General features: G+C 51.7%; 1 protein-coding gene across 1 annotated transcript; it reads left to right on the top strand.

Annotated features, from left to right (window-relative positions):
• Positions 1-1,319: 1,319 nt before the first annotated feature.
• On the top strand, positions 1,320-10,164 carry TTLL2 (tubulin tyrosine ligase like 2). The gene is made up of 2 exons (XM_027552185.1): positions 1,320-1,602; positions 8,440-10,164. Exon 2 carries the CDS (start codon positions 8,458-8,460, stop codon positions 10,042-10,044), a length of 1,587 nt encoding a protein of 528 aa, XP_027407986.1. The 5' UTR covers positions 1,320-1,602; positions 8,440-8,457; the 3' UTR covers positions 10,045-10,164.
• The last annotated feature ends 7,604 nt before the right edge of the window (positions 10,165-17,768 follow it).

Here is a 17,768-nt window from a genome sequence, read left to right as displayed (position 1 = left end):
GCCATCCTGAAGCCTTCCCATGTCTGAGGAGGCCCAGGGTCCTCTGGAGAACTCAAGCCATGGAGAAAACTGAGCCCAGTGAGAAATGATCAAAAGGAGGCCAAACGTGGAAAAGACAGTTTGGAGAAACGCATGTTCTCATTTGGAAAAGGACAATCATTGTCATCAGATAAGTGCCCCCTGCATTTTCCTTGCTGTTCATGGGTCCTTAGCAACCACCTCTCATCGGAACCATCACCTCCTTTCCCAGCCCCGACACTCAGCGGGGCACTCAGCATGAAACTCTAGAAGCTCAAGTGACCATCTCGAACTGAACGGAACATCTGCAACTGTTGATCCAACTCAGACAATTCAGGTCCAGACGCCTTCACTCCAGCCCAGAGGCCTCCCCCGGCATGCACGTCCCTGACATCCTCCCAGGCCTGCCCTCGCCTGCTGTGCCTCAAGACAGTCAGCCGAAGGACTTAATTACTCTTGGTTTTTAGAAAACTTACCAAGTGGGTGGCTGGAGGACGGTAATGAATAATAACAAGTGAACACAACAAATCGAAAAAGAAAGATGCCTTCTAGGCTCCATACAATGACCGATTTTATTCTTGATTCGCCAACTAGAAAATCTGCAGTGATTCCCTTTTGCTTGACACCACTCAGCTGACGTCTTCAGCTGCCGGGTTGTGCAGCGTTTATACAGTTATGCGAAGCAGTTTATTGGTCCTGAGTGGTTATAACCGGGCCTGTAATGAGGTAGATGATGGGGAAACTGTACACATTAACAGTGAGGTGATAACAAGCCGGAACCTGAAGGGGCTGAGTAGAGAGTTTCTGTGCGAGGCCCCGGCTTCGAGACGGCTCTCTCGGGTTGAGGGCTAGAGTCCACAGGCCTGGCCCACAGGCCCCAGAAAACGGGGCGAGACTCTGGGGCAGCGTTCAGCCTTCCTGGAGGGTGCGTCCACCTGGAGTCTACTGTGGCTTCAGTGGATAAAAAAAGCTTACTTTGGAAATGCAGATGTTTTATGTAGAAATAATATTTGTTGTGGTCCCACTAGAGTAACGCCCAGGAGAGCCCCAGGGGCCTACCAGAGGCGCCCACCGCCTCTTCTCTGAGTCCTCAGGAGTGTCATCGATGGGACCACTCGGCCTCGGCCTTCATGGTCTCCTGCAGGGAAGGAAGCCCTCCAGAGTGCGGGTGAAGGAAGCTGGGGGCCCACACCCTGACCAGGCCCTGAGCCCTCGGCCTGCGTGGTCTGGAGGGAGGGAAGCCTGGGGCCCACACCCTGACCAGGCCCCCAGGGTTTGTGAGGAGAGCAAGCCGCATCACCAGTGACCCACACACCAGCGTCCGGTCCTGCACCTCTCAGCTGGGCTCTGCAGCTGCCAAGGGAAGACCCCAAACCCACCCCCGGATCAGGGCCTGACGACACAGCGTTCCGTTCCCACTTGGTGCCCAGCGTTTATATGCAGCCAGTTCAGGGGCCATCACACCCACACCTGGACATCGCAGCCACGCCTGGACATCAGCCACGCCTGGAGGGTGGCCCCTAAGTGCGCCGGCACCCAGGACCTGTCCTCCTCGAGGTGCTGGGTCCAGGGTCACTAGGATCGGTGAGCAGACATCCTGTCCTGCTGGCATAGCAGGCGGATTCTTTACTGTCTGAGCCACCAGGGAAGCCTGGGACATGGTAGAATTTCCATTTCCAGTCTGTCCCCTTCCAGCAGCATTTATGAACCATGAACACATTCTAGGGAGGCTGGGCCCAAGAGGTGTTTGGAAGTGGCCTTTGCTTTCAGGAAACTGAAGGATTTAATGATAAAATAGACTTCCTTACAATTAACACCAAAACTGGCACATGGGTGCTGTTTGAGAATAATGAAAAATTGTTCTGGGTTTAAACGATGCCAACTTTTCCTGAAAAGAACATGTACGTATGTAGTACATAGGAACTCTTTTAAAAAGCTATTATTGAAGTATAGTTGATTAACAATATCAGTTTCAAGTGTAAGAAGGAACTCTTAAGTTGGCTGACTTAAAACATAGGACAAATCAGGGACTTCCCTGGTGGTGCAGTGGTTAAGCCTTCACCTTCCAACACAGAGGTTAGGATTCAGTCCCTGGTTGGGGAGTTAAAATCCTACATGCCTTGGGGCCAGTAAACCAAAACATAAAAGAGAAGGAATATTGTAGCAAATTCAATAGACTTAAAAGAGTAGGGCAGGTAATATATAGGGAATTTGTTTAGTGTGAGAGGCACTCCGTGTTTCTATAAACTATAAACCATGACTGAAGTCTGTAGACTAAGCATCAGGAAAGGGGGATAAACAGGATGGTGACGTCTCTAAGACAAACGGTTGAGGTTGACTCGCCCCCATAAACTGGCTTCTCCATCCAGAAAAATTACGCTGGAGCCTCCAGCTAGTGCTCATTCCTGTTTGATAAAAATGGAAGTTTTTTTAAAGTTTAACTAACTTCTCAACTTGAAAATCGCTGTGCTAAGCCGTGTGAAGTGTCAGCTGTGGGTAGAGATTCTACCTGCACACCAAGGTGGCATTTTAAAATATACTGACTGTGACTAATGCTAAGCCGTGTGAAATATCATCTGTGGGTACAGATTCTACCTGCACGCCAAGGTGGCATTTTAAAATACACTGACTGTGTGACTGAAGGTAATGCTATTAATAATAAGAAAGAAAAGGAAATCCCATTGTCTTAAGAGACGCATGAAAGTGAAGGCTTTGTAAAGGAACTCTCCAGTAATTCCCAAAAAAGGCGGGGAAAAGATTTTGGATTTAACTTTTCAAATTGAAGTTTCAAGGCCTTTCTGCAGAAATACAGTTTTATGACTTGCATCTCGTGCACATACACGCTGTAAACAGGCTCGTCGGTCATGTCCACTGACCGACGTTTCTTATGGAACCAGACTCTCCACTTGGGTGAATCAGGGTCGCCTGAGAAGGTCCCTCTCCCCGCCCCCACACCTTCCCTCTCTCAGTTCATTGGCGAATGAAGGGCATGGTGTTAATTAGATGGTTTAATAATTTAGTGGGATCTCGTTCCCATGGAAGCAGCCCCGGGAGCAATTTGTCCTTTAAGCAGTGAAAGTGCTAAAAAAACTGTGGGGTGGGGGAAAACTAACTCCCAGTTCTTCGCTAAGGGTCTACTTTGGGAGGAAGGCAGCATGAGAGCTGGCAGTCTGACGGGCCCGGGGGGCCAGCCCTTCCTAGGAATGCTTGTGCAGAGACCGGTCTTTCGGGAGAAGCAGTGGGCCCACAGGGGCATCCCGGGAGCTGTGATTCCGGCCATGACAGAAGTGCTGTCTGGCTGATTCCCATCCCCAGAACCCATTGTGTGCTGGGATATCAAGGTCTGGGAAAGAGAAGCTTCCTTTATGGCCAGGACTATGTGTGACCAGGGCTAAAAGTGAAAGTCGCTCAGTCGTGTCAGACTCTTTGCGACCCCATGGACTATACAGTCCACTTCTCCAGGCCACAGTACTGGAGTGGGCAGCCTTTCCCTTCTCCAGGGGATCTTCCCAACCCACAGATGGAACCCAGATCTCCCACATTGCAGTAGATTCTTTACCAGCTGAGCCACCAGGGAAGCCCAAGAATACTGGAGTGGGCAGCCTTTCCCTTCTCCAGGGGATCTTCCCATCCAGGACTCGGGCCGGGGTCTCTTGTGCTGCAGGCAGATTCTTTATGAGCTGAGCTGTGACATCATGAGGCTGTAATTACGCTCACGACCTCCTGAGCTGTGACATCACGAGGCTGGAATTCCGCTCACGACCTCCTGAGCTGTGACATCACGAGGCTGGAATTACGCTCACGACCTCCTCTGTGTCTGGAATCGTCTTGCTCCTGGGCCAGCTCGTGCTCTGACAAAGTCAGCGTGTTACCTCCCACGGAAGACGTGGGACTCGGCGTGTCTGAAACGTCAGTCTCGGGGAGCCTGTTCCAAGGTTCCCTAGGCCTTGAGGCGCTCTAGTTCACACAGCTGAGTTCACGGCTGGTTCCGGCCCTGTGTGCTCGATCGTCCGTCCAGATGAGGGCTTTTCATCTCAGGGACCGGGCAGCAGTGGCGTGGGGCACACACAGAGGACGCTGGCCTTGGCTGCTGCAGGATCTGCGGAGCTCACAGCTCCCCAGAGCTGAGGGGGCTGCTGCCCGCCTCCTCCTCCAGGGACAGAGACCCACCCCTGGCTTCCATCCTCGGGGCCGGGACCCCTCTGCTTGGGGTTGCTGGCTTGGGAGCATTCCAGGATGTACCAGTCTCCAAGGGACTCTCTATGACCCACGTCCCTCCTCCCACAGAAGGGCCTCAGAGTTTGTCTCCAACCTGTTTTTCTTATTTAAATTAGAGTCTAGTTGATTTACAGTATGGTGTTAGTTTCAGGTGTACAGTGAAGTGATTCGATTATATACACACACATATATATATCCACTCATTTTCAGATGCTTTTCCCACATAGGTCGCTGCAGAGCATTGAGCAGAGTTCCCTGAGTGGAGCAGTACGTTCCTATCGGTCGTCTATTTCATATGTAGTAGCGTGTGTATGTTAACCTCAGCCCCCAGATTACCGCTCCCTCCACCGTAACCATGTCTGTTTCTACATCTGTGGCTACTTCTGTTTTGTAAATAAGTTCCTTTGCACCGTCTTATTTAGATTCCACATGTAAATGACATTATATGGTATTTGTCCTTCTTTTTCTGGCTTGTTTCGCTGAGTGTGACAGTCTCTAGGTATACCTGTTACTACAAATAGCACAATTGAGTTTCCTCCCACGGATGAGTAATGCTCCACTGTATGTATGTATCACATCTTTGTCTGTTGATGCGCATCCAGGCTGCTCCCATGTCTTGGCTATTATAGGCAGCGCTGCAGTGAACACTGGGGGTGCACGCACCTTTTCAAGTTAGGGTTTTCTCTGGAACTCTGCCCAGGAGTGGGACTGTGAGATCATATGGTCACTCTATATTTCACTTTTTAAGGAACCTGTTCTCCACAATGGTTTCACCAATTTGCATTCCAACTAACAGTGTACCTTTCTCCAAACACACCCTCTCCAGGATTTACTGTTTGTAGATTCTTTGATAATGGTCCAACCTATTTTTAATCCCTACACACATACCCTACACATATTTTTTTTAAATTCAACTATTTGCTGCTGTCAGCACCTGTGAAAACAAGGCAGGATAAACACATTTCAAGAAGCTCCAGAAGGACTTTTATTCAGGAGAAAAAGCTAAAATATGCATTTAGTTTCTCAGTGAAATTTTAGTAGAAAAGTGGATGCTTAACTGAAACGGGGTCCGAGACAGTGTGTGCACCCCCTGGGCAGCCTGCCAGGACTCGGCCTCCTTAGACGACGTTCCCCCAATCACCCCACCCCAGGATGAGCCATGGCCTCCTGGGCTCCCCGGTGGGAGCAGACCCAGGCTGACAGAGCTGCCTGGGAGCAGCGTTTCTCATTTCTGTTCTCCAGCTTCTCTGACCACCCCCTGCACAGGCTGGGGAAGGCTGGCTCCAGCCTCTGAGCCCTGATTCCAGGTGAAGTGGGCTCTGGTCAGAACACACCTTCCTCTCTCGAGCCTCTGAGAGGTTTACTCCCAAGGTGGGAGAAGGCGGAGCTGCCAGAACGTGGACACCAGCCCAGCTGGTTTGTCTGACTTGGTTTTCTTACGCCAGTTTTGTGAGATGCTACCATTAGCACGGCACACACAGCTGAAGAGGGCATCCTGCTCAATAACGGCAACTTTCTCGGAGATAGAAAAGAAGCATTTTCAACTTTGTTTAATCCAGCTTCCATCATTATTTGAGCCAGCCTCACCCCTGCCATGCACGCACACAAGTGTACACACAGTTACACACACACACGGCTTGAAATACGTATTAATACCATTGAACACAGTTTGAGAACATCACAATCAGTTCCAAAGACTGAATTCTGTACCAGCCACCACGGTACATGAATTCTACACGTTCCAGGTCAAAGCAGCAACGGTGCTGAAGGCACGCACGCTCGTTTTGTTGACTCTGCTCTGTTCACAAGTCTTTTGCACCCTCGTTTGGAAGCCCCTTCCTAGCCGGTTGCAGCCTTGATAGCAGAGGCAACCCACGCCCTACAGGTGGCTTCAGTTCCGAAACAAGGTCACTTGGCAACAAGCATCTCCTTTCCTCCTCGACAACTTCTCGCAGCTTCAAATACGGAGAAGAAGGTGGGTGGGCAAGTCGAGTCTCCCCACCCCTTCCTTCCTTCCCTCCCTCCTTCCATCCTTCTTTTTTTCCTTCTTTTGTTGATGAAAATTCAATTAACCATCAAGTTAGGAAGAAGAAGAAAGGGAACCTTTTTGGAGCCGAATTGAGGACTATAACCCAAGAAGTAGAGGCTCAGAATGCTCAGAGAACCAAGGCACAGTCGTGTGTATTTGAGACAAGAATTGTACATCATGACAACACACTGCTACTTTACATAAAGTTCACCAAGGAGCCACAGTCCAAGTAAACATACAGGGCACACAGCAAGTCTCCATGGCCCTCGACAGAGCTGGGAAAGAACACTCTGCTTTTATGAAGTTTCACTGCTAATGTCAGAAGGAAGTACTTTTATGAAGTTTCACTGCTAACGTCAGAAGGAAGGAAAAACTGACCTTTCTGGTTGCCCGGGCCCTCCCGTCTTTGAGGAGCTCTGGTTAACATGTAATGCGATGCACACGGCCCAGACACACACACGCACGGAATTTTATGCTTAATGTTTTTCTTGTCCTGCCTTAAAATAATAAATCTTATTTTATCACTTTCTTTCTTCTTCCCTTCTTGCCTTCCTTCCTTTCTTGTCCAGACTGGCTGCCCTGAAAATAGAGTGCATGTCACATTTACTCCTGTTCCATCAATCGGAATCTCCCAAACGCCACAGAATTTCCAGCAAATAAATTTTTGTCACTTTACATGATTAATTATGCATGAGTGATACAAATATGGTCAAAGAAACGTCAAAGTGGCCTGAACTTGGAATTTTTGGTGAGAACATAGGACTTTGGAATACTGACGTTTTCTCCCAGAGGCTGTGACTATTTTCACCTTTTTTCTAGGTCATACCAAAGCCTCAAGCTTCATCATCAGTTTTGGTTTTTCTCATAAATGATCCTTTTCTCTTTCTTTGAAAGTTTAGAAAAATGCTGAATCTTCACTTTCTGTTTCTCTTGTAAAATGTGAGGTGCAATCCTCAGACAACCATTGCTATCACAGAATGAGTTTTTTAAAACTCCAATTTTCTTTCTCAACTCTTTCTTGCAAATGAGCTGATATTTGAACAAACCGGGGGCCTCTGAAACACTGCCAGGCCCTGGCAGTATGAGGTGGGCCCTAGGAGATGGTCAAAGGGGCCCGGCCCAAGTTCCTGAAACTTCTCAGGCCAAGACCCTGGCTAATCTCATAACACCACTGTTCCCAGCTTTTTACACATGCTCAGATTCACTTAACTGTAGAAACTTGGCCATTTTTGCTCTGAAGAGTGCTCGCTTTGTAGCCAACAGGGTCCACCGTGGCTCTGTGGAAGTGTGGCGGTGTCCCTGAAAGCACATTTAACTAGTTCTCGTAGAAAGAGGTGCGCCAGTGAGCTCCGAGGAGAAGAGCGTGGGGACAGGTGGGGCTGGGTCTGTAGGCAGCAGAGACGGACGCGTTTGTGCAGAGGCAAGTGTCAGCAAGAGTGGATGACGTCCCGGAGGGTACAGACCACAGGTGACCTCCGGACCCGGACTCCTGGGTGAAATCTCCACCAGGTGGCCATCAGTCCACCCAACCTCCTTTCTAACAGTATATTTTATTTTTTATTATTGACGTATAGTTGCTTTACTTCCTTCCCTGAAGTTGGGGCTTCCCTCATAGCTCAGTTGGTAAAGAATCTGCCTGCCATGCAGGAGACCCCAGTTCAATTTCTGGGTTGGGAAGATCCACTGGAGAAGGGATAGGCTACCCACTCCAGGATTCTTGGGCTTCTCTGGTGGCTCAGCTGGTAAAGAATCTGCCCACAATATGGGAGACCTGGGTTTGATCCCTGGGTTGGGAAATCCCCTGGAGAAGGGAAAGGCTATACCCACTCCAGTATTCTGGCCTGGAGAATTCCATGAACTGTATAGTCCATGGGGTCACAAAGAGTCGGACACAACTGAGCGACTTTCACTTCACTTTATAATTGCTTTACAATGTTGAGTTTCTGCTGCACAGCAAAGTGACTCAGTTATGTGTGTGTGTGTGAGTCGCTTCAGTCGTGTCAGACTCTGCAAGTGCATGGACTGTAGCCCGCCAGGCTCCTCTGTCCATGGGATTCTCCAGGCAAGAATACTGGAGTGGGTTGCCATTTATGTATGTTTGTTAATCCCAAACTCCCTCTCCATCCCTTCCATTATTCCCTTCCTCTAACACTTTTCTGGTCATCCATTTCTAGAAAAGAAAACCTTATCAGATGGCCGAAGATGAGCCTCCAGGGGCCAGTCTGAAGCCCCTGGTGTTCCGGGTGGACGAGACCACCCCCGAGGTGGTGCAGAGTGTCCTCCTGGAGCGCGGCTGGAGCAAGTTTGACCAGCAAGAGCGGAACATGGAGGACTGGAACCTCTACTGGAGGACCTCCTCCTTCCGGATGGCCGAGCACGTCAATGTCAAGCCCTGGCAGTGCCTGAACCACCACCCGGGCACCACCAGGCTCACCAGGAAGGACCTCCTGGCCAAACACCTGCAGCACATGGAGAGGCTGTACGGCGCCCCGCTGTATGAGTTCCTCCCCCCCACGTTCGTCATGCCCCACGACTACAGCAAGTTCGTGGCTGAGTACTTCAAGGAGAAGCAGGCGCTGGACGCCAAGCTCAGCTATTGGATTTGCAAGCCCGCAGAGCTCTCTCGAGGACGTGGAATCATCATTTTCAGTGACATTAAAAACCTGATCTTTGCCGACACGTGCATCATACAGAAATACATCTGCAACCCTCTACTTGTCGGGAGATACAAGTGTGACCTCCGCGTCTACGTGTGCGTCACTGGCTTCAAGCCGTTGACCATCTACATTTATCAGGAAGGCCTGGTGCGCTTTGCCACAGAAAAGTTTGACCTCGGCAATCTGCAGAACAGCTATGCTCACTTGACCAACAGCAGCATCAACAGGTCGGGGGCCTCGTATGAGAAGATCAAAGAGGTGGTGGGCAGCGGCTGCAAGTGGACCCTCAGCCGCTTCTTCTCGTACCTGCGGAGCTGGGACGTGGACGACCTGCTCCTCTGGCAGAAGATCAACCGCGTGGTGATTCTCACCGTGCTGGCCATCGCGCCCTCCGTGCCCTTTGCGGCCAACTGCTTCGAGCTCTTAGGATTCGACATCCTCATCGACGACAACTTGAAGCCGTGGCTGTTGGAGGTCAACTACAGCCCGGGCCTGTCCCTCGACTGTTCGGCGGACGTGTCCGTGAAGAGGAGGCTCATCCACGACACCATCGAGCTGATGCACTTACACAGTCTCAGAAATGAGCGGAAGGAGAGCTGTAGTGCTGCAAACGGAAGTCCCGGCGTCTCCCTCGCTCGGAAAGACAGAGGTCGGGGCCGCGACCTTCCTCACGAGTCCTTCTCGCAACCCGGGAGCAGAAGAGCGTTCAGTAAGGACGGAACTCCTGGGGAGAAAGGGGTCACAGCGTGCCCTGAAAACCAGCACACCTGCCAGCCCCAAGCAGTGCTGAGCAGGCAGGAGGTACGTCCGCCGACGAGGGAGCCTCCCAAAGCCAAGCCGAAGGCCAGGGCCAGGCACCCGGCCCTCAAGACGCTCATCCCCCGCGTGTCGCTCATCCAGGCCCGCGGCCGGGAGAAGGGCCTCTCCGTGTGCGTGCAGCCGGACAGTAGCTGGGTGCCCGGTCCCCAGGCAGGCAACTTTGTTCTCATTTTTCCTTTCAACGAAGCTACTTTTGGAGCGTCTAGGAACGGACTCAATGTCAGGAGGATAATTCAAGAGCTCCAGAAACTAACGCATAAGCAGTGTTCTCAAGCGGCAGAAGAGAAAACAAAAAGAAAATAGCATGACTTCTTGAAAAGCAAGAATTCCTCTGCTGGGGAAGGCGAGTGGTTCTGTGCCCACCTCAGTTACTTCCCTGGGATTAGAGCTGTCGATTCGTACATAAATATAAAACTCACAGCAGAGCACGCGCGGGTGTGGTTCCGTTCCATCACATCACCGGTCTCTGCTCGAATCTCTCAGAAGAACCACACGACCCTTACCTGTACTTGGAAATGCCTTATTACAGTTATACTGTGCATTTTTAACATGAAAAAACATTGTCTTTAAAAAGGTTCTTTGGTGAAAACAGTATAAGAAAGGCCAAGGGTTAGCTCTTTCTTTCTTAATAGACCATATTTTGTTCACAATTAGTCTTGTGAATGATCAAACATTCATCTAGAGTGACTTACTGAAAGCTTCCCCACAAACAGTCAAATGACTGTTCTTTCTGGATCTTAGGCCCTAAATCAGACACTGTACCAAACATCTTCCCACCAGGGACGTCCATCAGCCATATTTGAAAAGTGTCCCCTCTCTGCTGGCTTTACTGCTGTTGGATTCCCCTCCAGCCCTGCAAAGTCCAAAACCTGCAGATTAGGCAAGTTACCATTCCTGCCCGATAGGAGAGACATAAAGCTCCAGTATTTACTGTAAACGCTGTGCTGAGGAGCCAGACACGAAGATCTCGTGCTGCATGATTCCATTTACACGAAATGCCCAGAGCTGGCAAATCCACAGAAATAGAAAGTAGGCTGGTGGTTCCCAGGAGTTGCTGGGGGCGGGGAATGACAGCTAAATGACCGAGTTTCCTTTTGGGACAAAAATTTCCAGAAGTAGAGCAGTGATGGTTGCACAACATGTGTAAATGTTTATAAATGTGCTGAATGTCCCTCATGGTAAATTGCATCTTGTGCTTGTTTTACCACAATAAAAAAAGTTAAAGCAGGAAAAAAAAGAGACAAGATTAAATTATTGAGAGTCGGGATGCATAGCGCGTGCTGCAAGTATCGAGAGCCAAATGCAAGGAAGGACGGACTCGGGGCTTTCCTGGCGGCCCAGCGGTGAAGACTCCACACTTGCGGTGCAGGGGACACAGATTCGATATCTGGTCAGGGAACTAAGATTTCACATGCCTCGCAGCTGGGCTTAAAAAGGAAGTGAGAAGCGTCCATTTCGAGGTAACGATGACTTCCTGTCTTGGGTGCGCGTGGAGGGGCTTCTGAAACGACCAATAACATTTTATTACTTCACCTGGACGGTTGAGAGGAAAAGGCTGAAGGAAGGGAAAAAAATTACAGCAGGGTTAGTCCCGACGCTGCGACGCATCTCTTATTCACTGCCTGATTTCAGGCATCTGTCCTTTATTGCCCCCGCCTTGTTCCAGGAAAGATCGGAAGGAGTCGAGAAGATAAGTGCATCAAGGTGGTTTTGAGCTACATGTCAGCCAGGCTTCCCGGGTGGTGCTAGTGGTGAAGAACACTGCCCCCCACGCCCGCCGATGCAGGAGATAGGAGAGACATGGGTTCAATCCCTGAGTCAAGAAGACACCCTGGAGAAGGGAATGGCTGCCCACTCCAGTGTTCTTGCTTAGAGAATCCCATGGACAGAGGAGCCTGGCGGGCTGCAGTCCATAGGGTCACAGAGTGAGACATGACTGAAGTGACTTAGCATTCCTCAGCCGGGCTCCTATATTACGTCTGGCAAATAAAGACAGGAGCCTTTTCCGCAAATGTCCAGGTCATCTGATGAGACCAAAGCATGCAACATCCATCACTCAAAAACCAGACATCTCAGTCTCCCTCAGTGTTTGAAATGCTGGCTTCTCTATTACAAGCCAGGTTTTAACGACTCTTTAGAAGTGAACACTAATCTTACACAGGTGAGCAGAGCAAGTGTTATTAATGAAAGATGCTCTTGTTTGTCGGAGAAGGCAATGGCACCCCACTCCAGTGCTCTTGCCTGGAGAATCCCGGGGATGGAGGAGCCTGGTGGGCTGCAGTCCATGGGGTCACTAAGAGTTGGACACGACTGAGCGACTTCACTTTCACTCTTCACTTTCCTGCATTGGAGAAGGAAACGGCAGCCCACTCCAGTGTTCTTGCCTGGAGGATCCCAGGGACGGGGCAGCCTGCTGGGCTGCCGTCTGTGGGGTCGCACAGAGTCGGACGCGACTGAAGTGACGCAGCAGCAGCACAGCTCTTGCTGGTGCATTCGGAGTTTTTCGGGCTAGAATAGCCTTGGGCCATTCAAAAATCCCAAACCTGGGCTGTACGTATCTTATAGTAAAGGGTAGGCCAATTAAACTGAAATAGTAACAGACTAAGAATTTCAAAAGAGATAGGAGATGTTTTTGCTCATTTCCTAGAATAGGCATCAGGAGCACAATGTCGGGTGGGGTGGGGGTGGGGGGTATGGGAGGAGAGAACACAGCATCTTGCTCAAGTGGAACAGCCAGGCCCAAGTCAGGAGACTGAGGAGTTCTCTAGAAATACATGGGCCTCCACTTTCCGAGCAGGAAGCAGGCGTGCATTTCCCTGTTTCTTCACGACGGACATCTGCAAACCTTGAGCAGAGCACGTATGTCGGGCAGGGGAGCCCCTGAAAGGTGGGAAGGAGGCAGCCCACCAAGGACCCAGGAAACCCTGCGTGGGGGATGTCGGGGGTTCTTTTTGGCCTCATAGCCCCAAAACAACACACCAAAGGAGCGGGCAACCCAGAGAGGGAAGTGGACGCGGACCGAGGAGGCCCAGGCCTGCTCTCCAACCCGGGGACCGGTGACCGAGCAACTGCAAGAACTGTCAGTCACAGAGTCCGGGAAACAGACTGGGATCTTTGGTTCTGAGAGCCCTCCGGGGCCTGGAAGAGTCTTACCGCTGAAAGGCAAGGTTCTTGGTTCTTCTTTCGTTTCAAAACTGGATTGACTTGGGCTTAGAGGGAACCAGCAGAGAGGGAACAGGAAATCAGGATCAGGATCTTCTAGAAGGAATGAGGAACAAAGGGGTTTGTTCCCATGACCCCGAGGTCACTCTGGGCTGTGTGGGACGCCCACCTGCCAGACTCCCCTGAGCAGAGCCTCTGCGGGCACACTCCCGCCACTGCTGGACCGCAGGTGGGGAGGCCGCGGGGGCCCAGGGCTCAGAGCCCCAGGCCCGGTGCATGGACAGTGGACCGCTGCTGCCGTCATGGCCGCGCGGGGTCCTCTGCCCACCTGTCTCCTCACGCCTCGCCCTCTTGCTGTTCCCCCGCTGGCTGCTGACATAGCGGCCGTGGAGGCGGGGGAGGATGCTGGGCTGGGCTTCTCAGCTCCCCGAGGGGAGGACCAGCCCGGGAAGTGTTAGTTGAGCCACCCTGCCCCGCCCCCCTGCTCCTGAGATGCGGAGAAGCTGATGTCCCGCCTGAACAGGGAGCAGTTGAAGGGCCCACCATCAGCCCTCCACCCTTCCCTGGAATCCATCAGAGACCGCAGCAGGACCATGTATTGGACCCTGTAAGTGACGCAGACTCACCTGGCCATAGGGCAGGGACACCTGTGGTCTCTCATTAGTGCGGGGAGAGGGCCTCGCGCAGAAAGGCAGGGCTCCCGTGTTCCCTGCAGGGCTTCGCCCTCCTCGGGCGTGGATGCTGGACCCAAGAGTCCTTCCGGACCCAGGGCGGCCGCGCTGGGCTCCGAAGGACAGCAGTGGTGACCGGGGTGAAGATGCGGCAGGTCCCAAGGGAGGGGAGTGTCCCTGGGTGGGGTAGGGGACGCTCAGGGTGGGCTGCAGTGAGCGAGGAGGGAGCAGCCAGGAGGAGCAGCTGGTCCAGGGTCTCGGGAAGCCCAGAGCCTCGCTCTGAACACACACCTTTTCCTTGAGGGACACGTGGAGCCACTGAGGGCTCCCCATGGAAGCTGGGCCTTGGGGAAGCGTGCATTCTTGAGGCAGCCCCCTCCCAGGCTAGCCATGGAGGGGACCGGTCTGCTGCTGACCCTCTTCCCCACCCTCACCACACTCCTGCGACGTGCAGGCCACGCGTTCAGGCAGGACGAGCTGGAGACTAGTGGGCTGCCTTTTCCAGGACCACAGAGGACCGGCCTGGGCGGGGAAGCCTGGCTCCTCCTTCAAGCCCCGCTCTGGAGTCTGTGGCTGGCTCCTACTGTTTTCCCCACATGCTCATCATCCCTGTGCTGTGAGGTTGTCGATGCCCTTCCAGCCAACTCAGCGTGCTGCAGACTGCTGCAGGTATATGGACCTATGCATGCATGCATGCTAAGTCGCTTCAGTCATGGCCGACTCTTTGCAACTCTATGAAACCCCGGACTCCTCTGTGCATGGAATTCTCCAGGCAAGAATACTGGAGTGGGTAGTCATTTCCTTCTCCAGGGGATCTTCCTGCCCAAAGAATGGAACTTGAGTCTCCTACCTCGATAGGCAGACACTGAGCCACTAGGGAAGCCCAGATTTAAAAGTACGTTCTGGATTTTGGAAATCAGAAGGAAATGTTTTTATAAGCTTGTTATGCAGCATACCAGAACACACAGCACACAAAGGCCTTCTGGGTGACCTGTCTTATTCTGACCCACGCTCTCACGTGTGTGGCTGTTGGGAAGCGTTCTGCTGGTTCGGCAGGTTATCTGGTGTTTGAACACAGTTTACCCACAAAATTGTATGTTACTTTCTTCCCTGATCTCCACAACAGCCAGAAGTCCTTTAACTTGGTAGAGCGGGGTTTTCTTTTGTTTGCTTTAATGAAAATTTCCAGGATAAGCCAACTCAAAATAGTTGAAGCAATGAGTGGGTCCATTTCTGGCTTTTTCCTGGTGGTGGTCAGAAGGTAAAGAACCTGCCTGCAGTGCAGGAGACCTGGGTTCAATCCCTGGGTTGGGAAGATCCCCTGGGAATAGCAACTCACTTCAGTACTCTTGCCTGGAGAATCCCATGGACAGAGGAGCCTGGTGGGCCAGTCCGTGGGGTCACAAAGAGTAGGATACAGCTGAACAGCTAACACTTTCACCTTTCACTTTTTCTATTTTCGGCTTTTCAGCAGTGGGTTGGTTTGGTCTGTTACATCTGACAAATGACCTCACCCCGTGGTGGCTGCCTCCTGGGTGGAAAAGGCCCGATCCAGTGTGATTGCTATAGGATGCTTTGATTTTCAAGTCAAAGCCAAGACCACACATTGTTCTTGAGTTACTTCAAAAAGCCTCACCCAACCACTGAGGCTACCGTGGTGTGGGCACCATAGACTTTAGAACTGAAATGATCACAGGCACTAACAGGTGATACTTCACTTCTGTCGCATGAAGACATGGGCGCTTACAAACATCTCGTCATAAGATTTTTCAGGAAATTATTCCTTTCTTGTATTTTGGGACTCTCTATTTTAGTATAAAAATCAGTTAAATGCCAGTTTGTGTCTTATTTTCTAGGCCGCCTACAAAACAATAAAAGGGGCAACTGTCATTGCCTTGACTGTGAGATTTAAAAATGCAGAGTTTCAGGAGGTGGCTTACCACCCACACAGCCGTGGGCATGAGGCCAGGTCACTCAGACCCTGGGTTGGGCTCCCTGTGGGTGCTCCTGTAGTGGCATGAACTGGTGCCCTGAGGAAAATGGACGGGATGGTCAGGCTAAGCTGGTGTAATTCAGGAGGAGAGCACCAGGGGCCAGCTGCAGGCCGAGGTGGAGGCGCCCAGGGCCCAGGGAAGGCTGCCCGTCACGTGTAGAGCTGGTTCTTGTGATGCGCAGAGAGAAAGGGGTCTGGCCGGGGCCCTGGAGTCGTTGTTGGGGAGCTTCCTGTTCTCTGGCTGCTCTAGTGTTGATGCAGCCACCTTTCCTAACGAGGAGCCCTGGACCAGGCTGTCTCTTCCTTTATAATTTCTGGATGACTTGGGTAGTCCTCAAGTTTTACATGATTTTTCATCATTTAGGGCCACAAACATTAGTTGTTTCTTTGTTTTAGCAAATAATGTAGTTGGAAGGTACACATAATTTGGAAGTTCACAAGTAATGTTGGAAGTTCACAGGTAAGGTTGGAAGGTCAAGGTGATGTTGGAAGGTCAAGGTGATATTGGAAGGTCATAGGTAAGGCTAGTTTTGAAGCAGAAGCTACTTCCTGTCCAGGATGATGTTTCCAGCCTCATCCCTAACCCTGACCCTCCCAGAGGCGTCCTTGGTCTCCTGGTGGCCGTCATGGTACACGGTCTTGGTGGTGCCGTCGGGGTACTCCCTCCTCTTGAACTGGGCTGTGTGGACCTCCCGCTGACCGTTGCTGAGCACGATGGTCTTGTCACCATTCCTGGTGGAGAGAACAACTTTGTCAGTGGCCAGCACGTCCCGTGGGGAACCCGTGAGGCCAAGGGGTGTGACCACCCAGGTCTGCACACCCTCACCCCCAGATCTTGGTAGACAGGGGTACAGATGCCGCCAGGGCGGGAGAGGGCAGGCACCTGCAGAGTCAGGGTATAGACAGGAGCTGATCGGGGCTTAGGGCGGCCTGGGGAGACCTCAGGAGAGAGGCCGGGGTCACGGGCCTGTTTGGGCAGAGCTGCTCCGCGCAGAAGGTAGCTCTGAGGGAGGAAGGAGAGGCCGCAGGGCTCCACCGGGAGAGCAGGGACCTGAGGTAGAATCACACAGGGAGCAGGGATCTGGGGAGCGACAGGGACCTGAGGCGGAATCACCCGGGGAGCAGGGACCTGAGGCGGAATCACCCGGGGAGCAGGGGCCTGAGTTGGAATCACCTGGAGAGCAGGGGCCTGAGGCGGAATCAGCCGGGAGCGGGGACCTGAGGCGGAATCAGCCGGGAGCGGCAGGGACCTGGTGTAGCGTCACTTGAGCACAGTGACTCCGGCGGTGATGGCGACACTTGTGGCTTCCATGACAGGAGAGGGAGCCCACGGAGGCAGCAGCCCACCGGTGCCGGGGCCCCTGCGCGGTGGGGAGGGGGGCGCTCGAGGGTCTGAGAGTCGGCTCGCGGTAAGGTCTCCCTGCTCATCCCCGTCAGGACGGCACCTCCCCGCGCGTCTTAGCACCACGTGAGTGCTGCTGCAGGCTCGGGCTGCTACACAGCGCGGCCTCAGTGGGCACACACCAAACGCCAGAGATTATTTTTATGGCTGCAGTTCAGTCATGACCAATGTCAGCGAAGGAAACACTTAAAAATGCGCATCTATGGAGTGGGAGGTGGGAGGGAGCTTCAGGAGGGAGGGGGCGTACGTACACCTAAGGCTGATTCACGCTGAAGCATGGCAGAAACCTACACAGTGCTGAAAAGCAACTATCCTCCAATTAAAAAGCAATATTTTTTTAAAATGAGTGTTTAGATCCATGTTCGCTATGAAATCAATCAGATCAAGGTTATAAGACCAAACCTCTAGGGTCAACGATGTTTTCTATTATACAAATACTGCAACTTTTACAAAAATTAAATTAATCCAGAGAATTGACAACTGCACAAACCACAAATCCTGGAGACTTCAGACTGACACCGCCTGTCCCAGTACCAACCTTTCCACACTCACAATGGTCCCATCTGGAAACACAGTCTCCTCGCGTCCATCATTCAGACGCTGCACCGTCCCATCTGGAAACACGATTTCCTTTGAGCCGTCAGGGCAGACTTTTTCTGAAGAATACAGGTTAAGTCAACAGATCTTCATAACTAGAACATTTGTTGCATTATTTAGCTGTACAAACATATTTTACAGTGATCCACTCCAAGAGAACTAGTATTCAAGATGTTCTTGTAGCCTACTCTCTCATATTTTA

Source organism: Bos indicus x Bos taurus, chromosome 9 (assembly GCF_003369695.1).
Source record: "Bos indicus x Bos taurus breed Angus x Brahman F1 hybrid chromosome 9, Bos_hybrid_MaternalHap_v2.0, whole genome shotgun sequence".
NCBI lineage: Eukaryota > Metazoa > Chordata > Mammalia > Artiodactyla > Bovidae > Bos > Bos indicus x Bos taurus.
The sequence above is the reverse complement of the archived record's forward strand: the minus strand, read 5'-3'. Positions and strand labels throughout refer to the sequence as shown.